We start from the raw sequence: 18,699 nt of genomic DNA, 5'->3' as shown, positions 1-18,699 counted from the left end.
ATGTTTTTTTATGCAATTTAAACAAAAATCTTACCATCATGGAGTCCACTGGCACAAAATTTCTTTTGTGAAATTTTCAGCACACGATCTTCTCCTTGCTGCAAAATAAAAAAAATTTCTACAATACATAAGTAGTCAGTCATTACTGGTCTGAACGACCAGTACTAGTATCTTTATGAGCCCAAAATACACAAACTAAAAGCAAGAAAATAATAAACCCATTTGTTATATGTAAATATATAAAAGCTCTCATTGGAACACATGACATCTTGAGGCTCCAAATTGAAACGCAAGTTTGTAACATCCATTAAACATAAACAGTCACAGCTATGATGATTCAATGTTTCCATATGAGAAAATAATTTTAAATGTACTGGGTTGAGGTGTCTCCTGTTGCTTGAAATATAAAATCCTGAATAAATGAAAAATGCCAAGTAATATACAGTCACCCCTCCAGATTTGAGAATCTGACATTCGCAGTCACAGTAATTCATGACTTGGCTGTGAACAATTAAATGGGAATAATTTTTGAGCTCGCCAAATGATCACCAAAGGTCGCAGATGATGCATAAGCCAAACAAAATTAAACAATACTGAAAATTATTTGGATCACAAAAAAATCATATTTCTTATGTGGTGCTATGTCATTTCTTAGTAAGAATCATGCAGCATTACAGCACTATATCTCACATGATAAACTCATCTTAGGACTGGGGTATGTCCCAAATTCACTCAAGCTTGCTGCTGTCAGGCCCGTATGTAGGAAACCAAACCTGGATTTTTGTTAACTAATTTCGCTATTTAGAGACCTATTTCTAACCTTCGCTTTATTTCTAAAATCTGAGAAAAAGTAGTTGCTACTCAGCTCTCTTTTTACTAACAACATTAATGAAATGTTACAGTCTAGTCAGGGTTTAGGCCAAGTCACAGCACTGAAACTACACTAGTGAGGGTTAAGAATGACTTACTTATGGCTGCTGATAATGGTTGCATATCCCTGTTGGTCCGAGGATGAGAGGAAGCACTTCTTTACACAGCGTGTAGTTAGAGTATGGAATAGTCTTCCTGCTAGTGTAGCGCAAGCTAAAACCCTGGGTTCCTTTAAATCAGAGCTAGATAAGATTTTACCAACTATTAGTCAAGTCCTCCCCAAATGAGCTTGATGGGCCGAATGGCTGCCTCTCGTTTATAAATTTCTTATTAGGATATGCACCGGCCTGATACTGACTAAAATAGCTGCATCGAGTATTGTGACAATGGGGCAGATCTACAGAACCCATCTATTATCCTATTATTGTATGTTATTTTATGTTTACAGCTACATGTGCATATAAAGCAGCAGCAGTACAACGGCAGATCCATTTATATTGGTAGAAGAGAGCTAACATATCATTGATAAAGAAAAACTCAGCAGTTTGCAGGTATTTCACACTTGAAGTTGCCACGCCAACAAGTCCCATCAGCTTATAATATCTGCAAAGCCAATGTTTTGAGGGGTGTGTTAGCACTGTAAATGATAAAACAACTAACGTATGGTTAATTTGGATTGTATACAACTAAAAATAGTTGATATTAAGTTTTTCACACCATCCACACATTACACCGCAGAATCCAGTATTTTGACAGTGTTATAAAAACGAAACTCTATTCCGGTATTTTGAAATACCCCAAGATACAGTTTCACCAAAAGGAAATACCATGGTAAACTGTACAACCATTACACAGTCCAAGCCTATATAGTAGATCTTTCAATAAATTTGTTTTTGGCTCGTAAACATGAAAATTATGTCTTCAAGTTTAAACGTGTTCGCCAAATGTGTGGTAACCATGGTATAAGCAAGTTAATGCACTCCAAGCCGCACATTATAAATTGTAAAGATTCTGAGGTAAAATCATATATTGATGCCGCCCTGGGATTTTTTTGTACACGATTAAAACAATGACATATTTCCCGGCAAGTTCATTAATACATCTCAAAGATATCTGGTCAGATATCTGCACGGATTGTATGTATGCAGTGCAGCAGGAACCGGCGGTGATTTGAGGGGTGACTCATGGCGCTTTTACACTGCTATACAGGAACCAACTTATACCCAAGCTGTACCACAAAGGGAGATTAGTTACAGCACGGTTCGTGCTGTGATCCAGCACGGTTTGAGACAGTGAAGTAAAACTGTATGAAGTCCATACAGTGCACATCATGATTTACTATGTGCAATTATTAGTTTTTTTTTTTAACTATGTGGTAATTTCCGCTAGTGTGTCTGTGAGAAACACGGTATAATGCAATTAGCATTTGCGTAAATTTGCATTACCAGTCCATTCTGTTCAACTGTTCTATAGTACTGTTTTAAGCAGAGGTTGGAAATTTTCAGGTTTTTCAGAGTTTTGGGGCTGTACTGGCACACTGCAATGCGTGATATCACTACTAATAATATATAGAATATATATGTTTTCCTTCAGATAATACATGCACAAACAGTATCTCCGGTTCCATCAAACAGATACTGGTGATGCAGCCAGCTCGAATTGGTCATGCTTTCAGCCCTGCTAGTATTGCTTTCAGCAATATTCCCAGTCTATTCCCTAAAAACCTAGATGCATCATTTTTTTATGTTTTCCAGAAAACAATAGTCTGCTAGCAGGCAAACTATTTTTGCTTACATAATCCATAGCCACCCTTAATCACCCGATTAGTGTATGAAAATAATGACACTTTAAATCAGATCATTTTATCTGACCATAATTTAACAAGCAATGTTTTGAGAAAGGTAATGACATTTTTATAGCATTTGTGGAACAAAAAGAGTCCGCAGTCTTTTTATTTGGATAAATTACTTATTCACAAACAAATGACCATTATGGTCAAGGGTTTCTTCAGTAAAAAAAACCTTTCAAGCTGCAAACTAAGAATCCTGATATAAATGAGTTGAACAAAAGAACTCATATTTTTATAAATATATGAAGGGATAACTATACATTCAATAAGTTTAAGAATTTATTACTTCTGAGATAAAACTCCCTCTTGGCTACTCAAAATTCAGCATTAAAATGCACAACCAGCCAGCACAATAAAAGGCCTGGTTTGGGTAAGTTGATAGCAAAACTTGACATCTAAGTTTAAAGCGTGCAAAACATGCATAAAAAGTGTAAAACTGAATTTGAAAAAAAGGTTTTTCATTCATATGGTGAGGCCAACAGAGCACATTTTCAATACAGAAATATGCATGCAAAAGACGAACTTAAACACTTGTCATTAGCATAACTGAACTGCATTCCATACTCAATACCAGATGTAATGTTTGTATATTAAAAAAAAAGACAAAATGACCCGGACTTTACCTGTTCTTCATCCACAACAATGATGGGAAAGCCCATCTGCGTGGTCCAGGAGCTCATAACAGCACCCACTGGCTTCCCACTAGCCTCTTCCAGACACTCCCACAGATGCTCTTAGAGGGAGGAAGGGTAAGATGGGGTCAAAGGCAAATAATGTTACCTCTTCTCTAAAAGCAAAAGTAACTGTAGTGCAAGAAATAAAAAACACCCAATATAAAATCTGGAAATAACATTCAAACGGTTTATTAAAATTTTATAATAAAATCCAGGAATACATTACCCGTAGAAGCATTTTTATGTTGAAACTTCAGAAGGTAAGAATTCATTCCTTTCCTAAAGTCCTGTAATAGTTACAAGAAAATAAAGACAAGCTACTTTATTCGAACTCATAATATAACTCATTCTGTTATATGAAGAATACATATCACAAGGTATATTAATCAGTGCTTCACTTATGGTAGGAGGTTTTCAAACCAACAATGTTCTTTTAATCCCTACTCGCCACCTCTATCATTGATAGAATTACTTGGTAGATTACCTGGAAATGTGAAACCCAATAAATGTATTTTTGCCCGAATGCTCAGAGTTCTAGTTGTGACAACATTGAAAGCATTGTATGAGTGATTTAGTAGAACTGAACACAATTTTGAACACTGAAGCAGCACTGCAGAGTGATAGCAAAAAGGGTATCCTTAGACTCGATCTTAGACACGATAAAGATTATTTGTCTGATCATTTACAAAATTTGCAGACAGACTGAAAAGCAATGGTGTTTAGTTCCAACAAAGGGTAACTTGGATAACATGTAACCTTGTGAACAGGTTAACTCTTATTATAATTTATATTACTACTCTATTTAGTCTATTTGATCTTTGGTGGATACCACATCACAAAAACAATATATGGATGAAAATCTGAACATCTACACCTAATTGACCTGAGACCCAAAGGTTAAACTGAGGTATCAGGGAGCACATAAGTTGAAAAGTGGGACTGTGCCATCATCTTGTTAACACAGCCATCTATATGTATTTTGTGGGTCTTTTTGCAATTTTGGATCTGATCAAGTGAACACTTTTCTTAATAGATTTATATCCATGTTTCTGTGAAGTGGTAAGAAGACCCATCAAAGATCAAATAGGATACAAAGTGTAAATAACAAATAGATTGATCCCATTCACAGAAATAAGCCTCTAGTCATCCTACTCTTTGCTGTCAGTAATTGCCATTGCTTCAAGTCCAGGGAACAGGGGCGCCGCTAGCAATTTTGGGCCCTATGACAAAATATGAGGTTGGGCCCCCCTACCACACCCATTCAGATCTCTGGGGGCCCCTAAAGGGCGTGGGCCCTTAGAATTGTCCCAACTTTCCCCCCTTAGCGGCGCCCCTGCCAGGGAATACAATGAAATATCATTTTCGGTTGTGAACCAGTATGGGACACCATTTGCCTCGTGTTTTTGGACTTTATAATTTAATAAACGGAGTAACTACTATGCTATGTCATACAAGCACATATGAAATTCCTTTGAGATATAAATATTATATAAATAGAAATATTACTGCTATCTAGACTATACACATACACAAACCTCAGATAGCTGGCAATAAACTGAGGGTTTTAACATAAATCTGATGTACCAGATCCCAAAGGTGAGAAAACTAAACACAAAAATAAAAATAAGACAGTAGTGTATTCCCTAGACAGCCCTGTCACCCACTCTCCACCATCTACTCATTCTTCTCCTACACCCCCCCGTTTATCTCAAGTCCCCCTACAGCAGACTTGGGTGGCATTTTTTATACTGCCATACCGCCCATACTGGGGGGAGGGCACATTCAGTCTAATTCTACAGTCACCCATCAATTTGCTGCCTAAGTGAAGTTGCTTTAATTTTGGGGCAATTCATCTCAAATTTTAACTAGTTCCAGTACATAATCGATATAATATACCTGAAAAGTTTAAAAATGATTCTCTAAATAACTGATTCATCATGCTAATGGGGTCAAAGTGTCAAAACTGCCCTTTTCTTTGCTATCAATATGTGGCACTGCATAAATTGTGGTGCGATCCGTCTCAAAATTTGATCAATTCCAGTTCAATACCCAGTCAATGTGTCTGTAAAGTTCGAAAAATGTCCATCAAATACTTAGAGTTATGACGTTAAGTGTCTGCAGCAACAGCAGCCTTGGTCAGTAATCACACATATTCACTGATTAGGGAATACAATAATTACAAGTTTAAAAAGGCTGAGTAGGTTTGTGCTTAAAGCCCCAAACTGAAAAAATACATTAGTGAAAAAGGGTAGGGATGAACAGATCGATTGGCTAGTGACAGGAAATGCCCAATTTCCATCCTAACCAGTACAGACCAGCACTCAGCCAATCTAAATTCTAACTATGGCCCATTTTATGAACTAATCAAGTACTTTACCAGAAATTACTTTTGTATCAGTTACAGTGGTGGTGGCTGATACGGCAATATTTTATTGTAGCTGGTTGCCATTTTACGCATTTCAGAGGTATTTTAAGAACTGTGATGCAAGACATTTACATTTTATTTAGAAGACATTTGTCCATAGCGATGTACAAGTAAGGCAAAGAGCACATTACAGACATACGTCCTGGAGGAGTTGACGGGCATGAGTGTGGCTAAGCTGAGTACCCAGTTACAAATGCTATTATAATGACAAGACAAACCAACAAGTGCCTATCAGGCAATGCTTGAATGTTTGGAGACTGCAACAGTACTACAACAAAAACAGACCAAAGGGAAAGAAAGTAATTTCAACCAGTACAGCATCTCAGTACTGTTTGAAAATCTTACTTCTTTGTTAATTATCTGTCTCAGTGGATCTCAACTTAGTGACTAGATCCATCTATCATCTGCCGCTTATCCAGGGTCGGGTCTTGGGGGGCAGCAAACAAAGCAACCTATTACTATTACTGCCAATGCTGCCCGATCCATCTGTTGATCTTCTGCTCCTTTCTTCCCTCACTTGTGAACAAGACCCCAATATATTCAAACTGCTACACTTGAGGCAGCAACTCATCCCCTTCAAGGAATCTTTAAGGCCCACCGAAAGCCCTTTTCCATGGCCTCACCAAACTCCTCCCATCCCCAACTTTTTGCTTCAGTGACTGCCAAAGCCACTTTCCACCAGTCAACCAAGCTCAGATGTCCTCCTTCAGCCTGACAGCTCCCTTTACTGCGACTAGATCTCTGAACTATAAACTTGATCTTTTCTAATCAGTTAGCTTTGTAAAAAAGATGAAAAAAACACTTAGTATATTAACAGATTGATAAAAAAAATATTATACTTATGTCACATGGTAAACAACATACAGACCACAAACTGGTCGACTACATAGTCAAATAGTGTGTGGTGGCTGATGAGGAAAAATTTGGTCCATTTTGATTGTGTAGAAATGGGTTATTTTTTCAAAACTCGATGTGGATCAATCAACTGCAAACTTTGCAAAGGTACCATACATACAACAGGTGGTCACGTGGCTAATCTTTTTCACCACCTGCAATGTCAGCACCACAAACACACAGACCGCCTGACTATGTGTATAATCGTGAGTGCATCGTCCTACTCCACAGCATCAAGACAGTCTGAAGCCATATTCATTTGAAAAGGATATTTTAAATATTTTCCTTGCAGAAAGCAAATTTCACCAAAGAAGTGGTAAAAATGTTTAGTTTGTTAATTATTATCAAAGTAAGAAAACTGGAATTGGCCAGGATCAGTATCGGCAGGTCAGGAAATACATTTCAGGCCAACTTAGAAATGTATTCAAATTGTTACGGAAGTTTATAGGCATAAGAATATGGAATACTTATTTTATTGTACTAAACTTTAATACTGCGTAATTTATTGTCACTGCTAAATAACTAGAATATAGATTATGAAATTACTAAAACTTTTTCTTCTTCTCCTATTACAATGCTCCTCCTCAGCACTTCAGTGACTAGCTGCTGAGGTTCTTGGACTAACTCCATCTTGCAGCCACTATGTCTATCAGAAATATCAAGACAAACTATCACTTATGAGTCTTTTACCAAAGTAGAACAGTCAGGCAGGTGATTACAGCAAAATGACTACTAATTCATTAGTAAGGGCAAAAAAGTCACTCAGCCAAAGCTAGTACAATTATCCAAGCAATGCACGAAGTGTACTTTACAGTGTGATGACTTCCGTTAAGGGGCCTTCCCAGGTAATAACAAGTAATTAAATATTTGTTGAAATGACATAAGAATGAATATATTCGATGTATATCAAGTTTATCATCTGTAACAAATTGGCATGCATAAGAAAAACCTCAATACGATGCATAGTGAGGACCCTCTGTAGATTTGATTATGCTGAGCATAGCTACAGCACAGGGTTCATTATGTTTAATAGGTTTTAACAAAAATGTGCACACTGAGGATTTATTAACACATAAATATCATTTTCAAGGAACAGAAAGAAACAATAACAAAAAGAAAAGTACCGTGTCCTGAATGCAATCATTTACCTTTTTGTTGTTAAAATGAAATATGTAAGAAAAAAGAATAATGACAAAAGACAGCATTGTTGAGAGGTCTCACGGAGGGTTTTGGCAAGAGATTGCCTATTGGCTGTGTAAGATCTGCAAGGTCTCATGGAGGCCTCACCTCATCTCCAATGTAGCTGTGCAGCATTCTTATAACTGACGCTCCCTTACTGTAGGATATTGCATCAAAAATCTCATCCACTTCTGATGGGTGCCCAACACTGACCTGCATAAAAACAAACAAACAAAAACATATCATAGAAACAAATATATTACATTAGCCAGGCCATTACATGTTACAAAGAAAAAAAGGATTTTCTAAAATATTCTTTACTAAAGTCCAGCTGCCATGTTAATGCAACAAATAGTGTAAGAAGGGATAGAATAAGAATGACCTCAATAGGGTGGCTGTTGTCCAACGCATCCAGTTCAAGCGCTCTGGTATAGTCTGCTGACACAAACTGCGTCCAAATATCATATTCGGGGAAACAGTGATCCACGCAGAGATACTCGATCCAGGACGCAAAGCCTTCATTCAGCCACAAGTGGGTCCACCATTCCTACGACCAGAGACAGGCAGAATATTGTCAACTGGTAAAACTGTAAAGCAAAAAAATCTCCAAACAAATATACAATGTGACAAAAGGTACAAGGTAGACTTCCATTTAAGAGAATTACAAATGTGTATATTAAAATGCATGTGTGTGTTATGCCTAATAGATAATCATAATATCTGCTGAAATTTTAACCGAGAAAAGTGCTGATGGAAGCAGGTCTGATTACTCGAGGCTATAGCCCTGAGTATTGTAAGACTAGCCCCGAGTATTTAAAAAAAAAAAAAGTCAAGCCCCGGGTAAACTTGACTTAATCCCTGATTTTTTTTTTACCGTACTGCAGTACGGTACTACAATGATCATTTAGCAGCTAGTCACTTATCTATCCATCAATGTTGAATTTAATCTTCCACATTACTGAAGCCACTTTAGTTCCTATCACTGCTACCCACACAAAAACCATGTTTAAACTCAAATTACCCTGTAGATGTTAAAATCAAGCACACCATTGTTTTTCTTGTGAAATTCCCAATAAGTTTGATGTGTCACATAACCCTCTCCCTATTGAAAAAACAAAAGTTGGATCCAAAATGGCCAACTTCAAAATGGCCACCATGGTCACCACCCATCTTGAAAAGTTTTCCCCCTCACATATACTAATGTGCCACAAACAGGAAGTTAATATCACCAACCATTCCCATTTTATTAAGGTGTATCCATATAAATGGCCCACCCTGTACATTAATAGACTTCAACAACCTAAACATCGACCATATTAACTAGATGGTGTCAGTATGACAACAATGTATTCCCCGGACTGCCCCGTCACCCCCTCCCGCCATCTAATCCCTCCTCCTCCTCTAGCCGCCATGCACTAGGCATGAACGGTACCTAATTTTTCCTACCATCATACTGTCCATACATTATACTGCAGTATACGGTAATTAGATGGTATTTTCAAAAGCAATGCCATCCCAATATTAATTCCGGTATCTTGCCCATAAATAAATTTTCCCAACTATGAATACTGCAGATTAGCATATTATCATAATACTGCCTCGGTCTACCCTAACACACTCTCCCCACCTCTAAAAAAAAAAAAAAGAATCTTCATAAAAAGCCCATCTTTGGAGAACTTGTCTCAATGTAATCAGGTTCATGGAAGCATGCTAATATAACGCCCATATTCAAAAAAGAGGATAGAAGTAATCCAGTAAAATATAGGTCACTCAGCTTAACTAGCATTACTGGAAAAATGATGGAAGCTATAATCCAAGTCAAAATGGTACATTACCTAGATGCAAATAATATTCTAAGGGATAGCAAACATGGATTTAGGAGAGGTAGATCATGTTTAACGAATTTACTTAAGTTCTTTGGAAGCTACAAGAGAAATTGATCACAAAAAGGCCTACGATGCGACCTACTTAGACTTCCAGAAGGCCTTTGATGTTGTCACCCACAAATGGCTCTTGCTTAAGCTCAAAGCTGCAGGAATTTTAGGAACTATAGTAGCTTGGATCGAAAGCTGGTTAACAAACAGGAAGCAGCGTATTTATTAGAGGTACAATGTTCCAGGTGGCCTGCATTCATAGTGGAGTACCATAGGGTTTTTTACAACCACTATTGTTCCTAATTTACATTAATGATATTGACACCAATACATACAGTAAACTGGTTAAATTTGCAGATGACACCAAGGTGCGTGGTGTAGCAGATACTGAACTAGCAGCGCAGAGGCTACAACGGGATGTTGATTTAATTAGCAACTGGGCTGATACCTGGCAGATGAAATTTCACATAGATAAATGTAAGGTAACCCATGAAGGGAGCAGGAATATTATTTATATATATATATATATATATATATATATATATATATATATATATATATATATATATATATATATATATATATATGAGAAAATCAATATCATACAAACTAGATAATTATGAGAAAGACCTCAGTGTGTATGTTGATGCTTCCATATCCCACTCTTGCCAGTGTGGGGAAGCAATAAAAAAGGCCAATAGGATGTTGGGTTACATCTCTAGGTGAGTGGAGTTTAAGTCAAGGGAGCTGATGCTACGATTATATAATTCCTTGCTAAGAACCCAGCCAGAATATTGTGTGCAGGTTTGGACACCATGCCTAAAAAAGGACATTTCAGCATTGGAAAGGGAGCAATGTAGGGCTATAAGAATGATTCCTATTCATAGATGAATGTCTTATGAGGACAGGTTAGTTGAGCTGAATCTGTTTAGCCTCAACCAAAGGAGACTAAGGGGCGACATGATCCAGGTGTATAAGATTCTAACAGGTCTGGATGCTGTTCAGCCAAATGGCTACTTCAATATTAGGTTAAATACTAGAACTCGTAGCCGTAAGTGGAAATTGGCGGAAGAACATTTTAAAATGAATTTCAGAAAGCACTTCTTCACGCAGCGTGTAGTTAGAGTATGGAATAGTCTTCCTGCTAGTGTAGCGCAAGCTAAAACCCTGGGTTCCTTTAAATCAGAGCTAGATAGGATTTTAACAACTCTGAGCTATTAGTTAAGTTCTCCCCAAATGAGCTTCATGGGCCAAGTGGCCTCCTTTTGTTTTTAAATTTCTTATGTTCACCAAATATGTTTTTTTAATATATTTTAATATATTTCTTTCATGCACTACGACGGATTAAGACTAGGGCCAAGAAACACAATTAAATTCCCCCGCAACAAGTTCACCAAGCGTAGGGTCTCACAGGGAAGCTGTGGTTACCTGGTTTGTTTTGTTGTGATGAAATAGACAGCTGAAGGCATACATAGGATAAAAATGTCGTAATACGCATTGTATTGTGTGGTTGTCCAGTTTCTGTTTTTAGAGCCAATAGTTCTAGACTTTAGATTATACACATTGTGGGAATAAAATTGTGTTGATCCACTTGTTAACTGCACTGTGTGCCTTAATTGCCCCTTGGGGACAAATAAAGTTTTTTTAATTTGAATTTGTTAAGTACCTGCAATTACATTTGCATGTGGTGTATGCTAATTGCCACTGTGCACATTAAAAATAGTTCATATAACATCCCTACTTACAATGCAATGCCATCTTGCCTTACCTAGATGAACAGTTGACAGTGTTTTGAAAGAATTGAAATTCAGCTTGTACTTATTTGCAAGTAGTATTTGAAATTAATAATCTGTACATCACAAGTTTTAGTTAATGCATTGAACAAATATTTGATGAATTTGAGAATATTTTGTGGCAAAAGTCAATGACATACAGTATTTATATAAAGACACAGATTACCTTAACTGCGTAGGCATACTAAAATATGTCATTTGTTGTTCTGCTTTCATATTAATTATTTCCGTCAAACAGGTAGCCAAAAATCAAAGAACCAAAAATAGATGATTTTAAATCTTACATCTTTTTGCATGTAACCTACAATAAACAACAAATTTGTATAAGTAGTAGGGAAGTAATGATAATCATAATATCACGATAAAAAATACCTTCGAAGCCGTTGTCGGATATTAACCAAGTTATCATATGGTTATTTAACTCGTATAAGTTCCCTCTCAAAAAATACATACTACATTAACGAATGTTTTGTGCTCTATTGACCGTGTGTAATCCACATTAATCCATTACAAAACTATTACAAGAATACTTTATAAATTGGTCAAATAGAAACACTTTTACAGCATATTAACAAAACGATAATTTATCTCTAAGAAAAAAGAGAATTGTATGCAGATTGTGAGCTGATGTCAGGAAGTAACATGGAGAGTGCAGGTTTTTTTGCATAAGCGGTTGTAGCTGGCTGCAGCGAATGCTACCATAGGATTTAGGATACGGTAAAAAGAAAACTTACAGCTTACAGCTTTAATTTTACAGCTTATGTGGTGTAAGAAGATTTTTTTTCACTAAGCTAAAAGGAAGACGAAAGAAATGTTTTAAATCATGATGAATTGTTTTTTTTCTGCCCTACATTGAAACTTCTGAAGATTTGAAACGGATATTCCTGCACGTTTCGCCGAATGGTGACCCACTGAACGGAGTTGTTTTATAACCTTGTTTTACAATTACATGCATTGTCCAGTCATTCATTGCAAAGGACAATTACTGCAAAGTTCTGGCAAAAGCTTAAGGTCATAGCTGGATATTTCACTAATAAAGAAAAGCAGAAGCACTTTGTTAAAAGGAAGAACTAAATTGATATAAACATGTTGATTATTAATTGGAGTTTTTTTCTTTTTAAATATTGTGATTATTATCGTATCCAGAACCTTTTATCACGATATTATACCACCATGAGTTTTTGCTATTGTCACATCCATAATTAGTAGTATAATCCATAATTTTTGTACAAAATTTTTGGTTTTGTCATTTTTTTCTTCATCTCTGTAACTCTTACTGTTCTAAATTTGAACCTATCTTCAAATTAACTTTAAATATTACAGAAAATAATGAGTTTGTGACAATGACCCATATACTCCTCACTGTGTGTTCCATTTTGGTCCCAGTTAATCACCCGCACAATGCCATTGCAAAGTTCGTTGTGCATCAAATACTTTTTGGGTCATTGTCTTAATGAGAAAGCGTCTGCAGTGGCAGCAGACCAGTCCCAAAACTCTTCAGGAAATACAATACATAAATTTGCTTCTTATCTTTAGGGGATTTGGTAATACTTGTACAAAGCTGTGTGCACTTGGTGTAGAGTGGCAATAACTAAGAACACTGAATCAGCAATACTAAAAGAAAAACCTGTTTTGGCTCACCTCTTGCTTTTACAATGGAATATTACAAAAAAAAAATCAACAGACAATTTTTCCTTTCATACAGAGTAAATCATCATGTTAAAGGAAATGTAAACTGGCAGCCTGCTCTATTGGTTTGATCAGATGGATGACACGCTGAAACAATGAGCGGCTAAGCATGTTCATCAATGAAATGCACCAAGTGATTAAACAGAATGTGCACTGTGATCCTGGAGGTGTCTCTTTTATTGGAGGAATGAGGCCATTACCATAGTGACCAGGTTGCCAAACCACTGATGTGCCAACTCATGTCCCACCACCAGTGCCACCCACTGTCGGGAGGATGAACATGAGTTCTTGGGGTCGATGAGCAGCGCAGTCTCCCTAAAAGGGGGGTGGGGAGGACAAACACACAGACCATCTTGTCAGCAGTGCTTATATAGCAAGCCATACTTATACACTTCTTAAGCTTGTTCAGGTATAGCCTGGCATCACATCTGACAGGCAAGTCGACACCAGGCTGCGCACACTGTCTCTCCCTTACCGTCAACTAGGGCTGTACAATATCACATGACAATTATGTGGCGCATGCACAATAATCACCAGGGCCTTAGATAATAGGCATAAACATCTGTGCAGACAATGGCTTTTTGGTGCTATATGGATGTTTACTTATACCCACACAAACTATAGGATAATCAGTTTAACTTGCGTAACTGGAAACGTAATGGAAGCTATATACCAAGTGCAAATGGTAGATTACCTGGATTCAAATGACATTGAGGGATAGCAAATATGGATTTAGGAGGGGTAGATCCTGTTTAACTAATCTACTTGAGATCTTTGAGAAAGCTACAAGAGAAATTGTATACAAAAAGGCCTTTGATGTGATCTACTTAGATTTCCAGAAGGCCTTTGATGTTGTCCATCACAAATGGGTCCTGCTAAAGCTCAAAGTTGCAGGGATTTTGGGAAATGTAGCAGCTTGGATCGAAAACTGGTTAACAGACAGGAAGCAGCAGGTAGTTATTAGAGGCACAATGTCACAGTGGGCCTGCGTTCATAGTGGGGTACGGCAGGGAGCAATTTTAGGACCACAACTGTTCTAATTTACATTGATATTGATAGATAAGATAGATAAATGCTTTAATGTCATTTTAAGTACAATGTGATTTAGTTTGGAACACACCAGCAGATGCACATCTATTTACAATTAAACAGATTCAAGGCATAAATAGAATGGGAGAGAATGTACAGTCACTATATATGTACAAGATGTATATACAATAAGGTGCTTGTAAATAAGTTTGCAGAGGTAGAGTTTTCAAGTGGACTAAATGCACATAAATAAGGAAAATGCACGTGCGGGGTATTGCTTGAGAATGTTTGAGATCAGTGCTGCGAGATGACAGAGGTGTAAAGAGTTTGTGTCCAGGATGGGAAGGGTCCTTGATTATTTTTACAGCTCTGCAGCTGCACCGGGTGTGGTGGATTTCTTCCAGTGATGGAAGCTGGGTGCCAGTCTTAATGATGCACTGCAGGGTCTTCCTGTTCTCCGATGTGCATCCAGAGTACCACGCAGTGATGCAGTACGTAATCACTGACTCTATGGTGCATCTGTAGAAGTTCACCAGGAGCTACTGTGGAAGTTGTGCTTTCTTCAGGCTCCGCAGGAAGTGGAGCCTCTGAAGTCCTTTTTTGGCAATGGCTGAAGTGTTTGTGGTGCATGACAAGTCACAGCTGATCTGAACCCCGAGGAATCGAAAGCTCTGAACCACCTCCACCTTCTCACCACCAATGCTGACGGGGTGGTGGCTCCCGTGCTTCCGTCTCGAAGTACAGGATCATTTCTTTCATCTTTTTTGAGTTCAGGGCGAGGTTGTTGTCCTGGCTCCAGCGCTCTAGGTTCTCAACTTCTTCCCTGTAGGTTGACTCGTTGTTTGAGATCACACCTATCACAGTTGTATCGTCTGCAAACTTAACTATGATGTTAGAATCATGGGTGGGTTTGCAGTCGTGTGTGAAGAGGGAGTAGAGGGGGCTGAGCACACAGCCCTGATGTGCTCCTGCATTGAGAGTGATGGAGGTGTGGTTACCCATGTGCACTGTCTGGTCTGTTGGTCAGAAAATCCAAGACCTAGTCACACAGGCATGCGTTTAGTCCAAGGTTGTGCTGTTTCATGGCCAGCTTGGTGGGGGGGGGGGGGGGGGGGGGTGTTAAAGGTGGAGCTGTAGTTGATAAACAGCATCCGCACATAGCTGTCCCGCTGTTCCAGGTGTGACAGGGCAGTGTGGAGGGCCAATGTAATGGTATCCTCAACCAAATGGGTGTTGGTCCAGGGAGGGAGGTATGTTCTTGATGTGTGCCAAGACCAGCCGCTCAAAGCACTTCATGACAATGGGGGTCAGGGCCACTGGATGGTAGTCATTCAGAGTCCTAATTGCTGCCTGTTTAGGGACAGGGATGATGGCGGCAGACTTGAGGCAGGTGGAGACGGTTGCCTGTTTCAGGGGAGATGTTGAACAGGCTGGTGAGGGCTGCAGACAGCTGACTTGCGCAGTGTTTCAGCACTCGTCCAGGGACACCGTCAAGTGTGGCTGCTTTGTTGGGGTTGATGTGCCTGAGGGCTCTTCTGACCTCGTGTGGGCTGAACACCGGGGTATTCAGGGGGGCTTCCTGCACCGTCAGTCTGGTATGATGGTGGTTAGTGTCCTTGTCAATCCGTGCGAAGAACTGCTTCAGATCATCAGGTAGGGATGAGGTCGCTATGCTGGTTTAATGGATGTTGCTTCTTTTATATTTGGTAATGGACCTGATTCCCTGCTACATGCCCCGGGGGTCAGAGTTGTTGTGTTGTTGTTGAAGTTCTCAATTTTATCTTTGTAGGAGAGCTTTGCCTCCCTGATGCCTCTCCTCAGGTCGGACTTGGCCGGTGTGGAAAGCCTCATCCCGTGACTTCAGCAGCATTTGAACTTCACTGTTCATCCATGGTTTGCAGTTGGGGAAAGTGTGTATGACCTTGGAAGTGGTAACAGTGTCCGAGCAGAAGTTTATGTAGGACACAACAGAGCATGTATATACATTCAAGTCTTCAGTTTGAACAAATCCCAATCTGTGTTGTCAAAACACAGTCCTGTAGTCTGGTCATGGCTCCTTCGGACCAGACTTTGATGGTCTATACACTTGGCTTCGTTCTGGAAATGAGGGGTTTGTATGCGAGGGTCAAGAAAAAAAAAAAATGTGATCATACTGATCGATGTGGGGGGAGGGGAAGCTTTGTAAGCGTTTGCTATGTTACAGTACACGTGATCCAGCGCGTTATTTCCTCTGGTTGGAAAAACAACAAACTGGTGGAATCTGGATAGCACAGTTTTGAGATTGATGTGTAGACACCAATACATACAGCAAACTAGTTAAATTTGTAGAGTATGGAACAGTCTTCCTGTTAGTGTAGCACAAGCTAAAACCCTGGGTTCCTTTAAATCAGAACCAGATAAGATTTTAACAACTCTGAGCTATTAGTTAAGTTCTCCCCAAACGAGCTGGATGGGCCAAATGGCCGCCTCTTATATGTAAATTTCTTATATTCTTCACCATTGTTTCAGTGCTCATCGCTTCCATGATTTACCAAAACAGTAGTATGTGGCGTGCTCCATGAACAGAATTAAATAAGCATAAGGATACAATTTATACAGATTACTAACTTTTGGGCATCAGTACAGAAAAGCTGGCATCCAGAGAAATGTTCATGTGCGTCATGTAGCCCTGGTGATTATTGAGCACGCACCACATGATTACAATTATACTCAGTGACAAAATAAGCTAAACACCCAGGCAGAGTGGCGAAAACAAAATGAATCTGCACGTGGTGAAAAGTCACGTGACTGTATTACAAAGATATTATCAGATCAAACAGACAGAGTTGGCAGTATGGGCTCACTGCTGGTGTCAGGAGGGTGTGGTAGGCCCCGGGCCAGGAGACATGCAGCGATACGGTGTTGAAGGGAGGCATAAAGCAATGGTATCCTCTCCTGTGCCAAGTCGGCCCACAGCTGTTGTAACTGGACCTCAAGATTCTGCAGATTGGCACTGGGTCCGAATTGATATTCGAGCTGATCCCATGTTAGATTGAGGAAAGATCGGGGGACCTGGCAGGCCATGGGAGGACCTCAACATGACGCAGGCAGTCCATAGATACACATCCAATATGTGGATGGGCATTGTCTCGTTAAAGGACTGTACCAGGGTGCCGCCTCAGGAGGGGTAAGACATGTGGACACAGGATATCACTGATGTAGCGCTGTGCCATCAGGGTCCCCTGAATCACTACAAGAGATGACATGAAGTCATACCCTATGGCTTCCTACACCATGATGCCAGGAGAAACACCGGTGAGTCTCTCCACAACACTGACAGGATTAGTTCTCTCCCCTGGGCACCGCCGAACACGGACAGGCCAGTCATCCGTGGTAATGCAGAGATGAGATTCATTGCTGAACAATGCCACTCGTCATCAGTCCATGCCTTCCGGTTATGGCACCACTCCAAACACAGTCATCTCTGCGCTGGTGTTAACGAAAGCCTACACATGGGAGGTGAATGTGTAGACCGTCTCATGCAAGTCATCAAGACACAGTGAAAGATGACATGGGGTGTTGTAGAGAGTCCAATGTCTGTATCTGGATGACAGGTGTAGACGTCAAGGGGTTCTGTAATGCTTGCCGCACAATATGACTATCCTCCCTTGCTGTGGTCTGCCTTGGGCAAAAGGAACCTTCAGGACGTGTGTAGGTGGCCTCACGAGCCCATTGGTTCCAACACTGGGCGATTGTGACATCTGCATGCCCCACGTGCCGGGCAATTGCACCACACGATCATCCAGCCTTGTGCAAACCCACAATGCGACCCCTGTAAAACTTTGTAAAACGCTGGATATGCTGTCCAGTGCATCTACGAGGCATCCTCTGTGTCTGGTGACTAGACGTGCCAGCTCCTTACAAATTGAGTCATTCACATACCCATTGCTGATACCCACATGTACCAAATTACATCGAAATCAGACCATTACTCCTGGGTGCTTACGTTTATTTGTCGCAGAGTGTATTTTGCAATGTGATATCGCGCAGCTCTATAGTCAGCCCTAACCCCCATTTCTAGTGATGCACTAGAATGCCTATTGTGAAGGGTGCTATGGTACTATTAGGAACCAGTAAAATTTATAGGTCACAAACTAGACAAACAGAAAAACAAAGTGAAAAAGTTAACATTCATTAATTTCCTTATTTACTTAATACTTAAATCTTATTCAGGATGTTATGTTTGTGTACTTTTTTAGCTTAACAACACTGTTTACTTGTCTACACTTGGTGTTCTGGTTTGGTTTCCACTATGTTTCGCTGCATTTTACATACCTTGCTGCTGTATGCACAAGAATTTCTCTCTGGGATCAATGAAGTTCATTTTATCGTATTCATCAAGTGCTACAAATCTAATGCATCATTCAGGGTGCAACAACCAACT

General features: G+C 39.3%; 1 protein-coding gene across 2 annotated transcripts in view; it reads right to left on the bottom strand.

Moving 5' to 3' along the window:
• npepps (aminopeptidase puromycin sensitive) overlaps positions 1-18,699 on the bottom strand; it is a 61,380-nt gene that overhangs the window by 18,216 nt on the left and 24,465 nt on the right. For both annotated transcript variants that reach the window (XM_048986850.1, XM_048986851.1), the window contains exons 9-14: positions 13,448-13,562; positions 8,274-8,438; positions 8,000-8,104; positions 3,620-3,680; positions 3,343-3,452; positions 35-98 (exon numbers count right to left, since the gene is read on the bottom strand). In XM_048986850.1, the coding sequence (XP_048842807.1) occupies positions 35-98; positions 3,343-3,452; positions 3,620-3,680; positions 8,000-8,104; positions 8,274-8,438; positions 13,448-13,562 (620 nt within the window). The remainder of the gene's footprint in view (positions 1-34; positions 99-3,342; positions 3,453-3,619; positions 3,681-7,999; positions 8,105-8,273; positions 8,439-13,447; positions 13,563-18,699) is intronic.

Source organism: Brienomyrus brachyistius, chromosome 20 (assembly GCF_023856365.1).
Source record: "Brienomyrus brachyistius isolate T26 chromosome 20, BBRACH_0.4, whole genome shotgun sequence".
NCBI lineage: Eukaryota > Metazoa > Chordata > Actinopteri > Osteoglossiformes > Mormyridae > Brienomyrus > Brienomyrus brachyistius.
The sequence above is the reverse complement of the archived record's forward strand: the minus strand, read 5'-3'. Positions and strand labels throughout refer to the sequence as shown.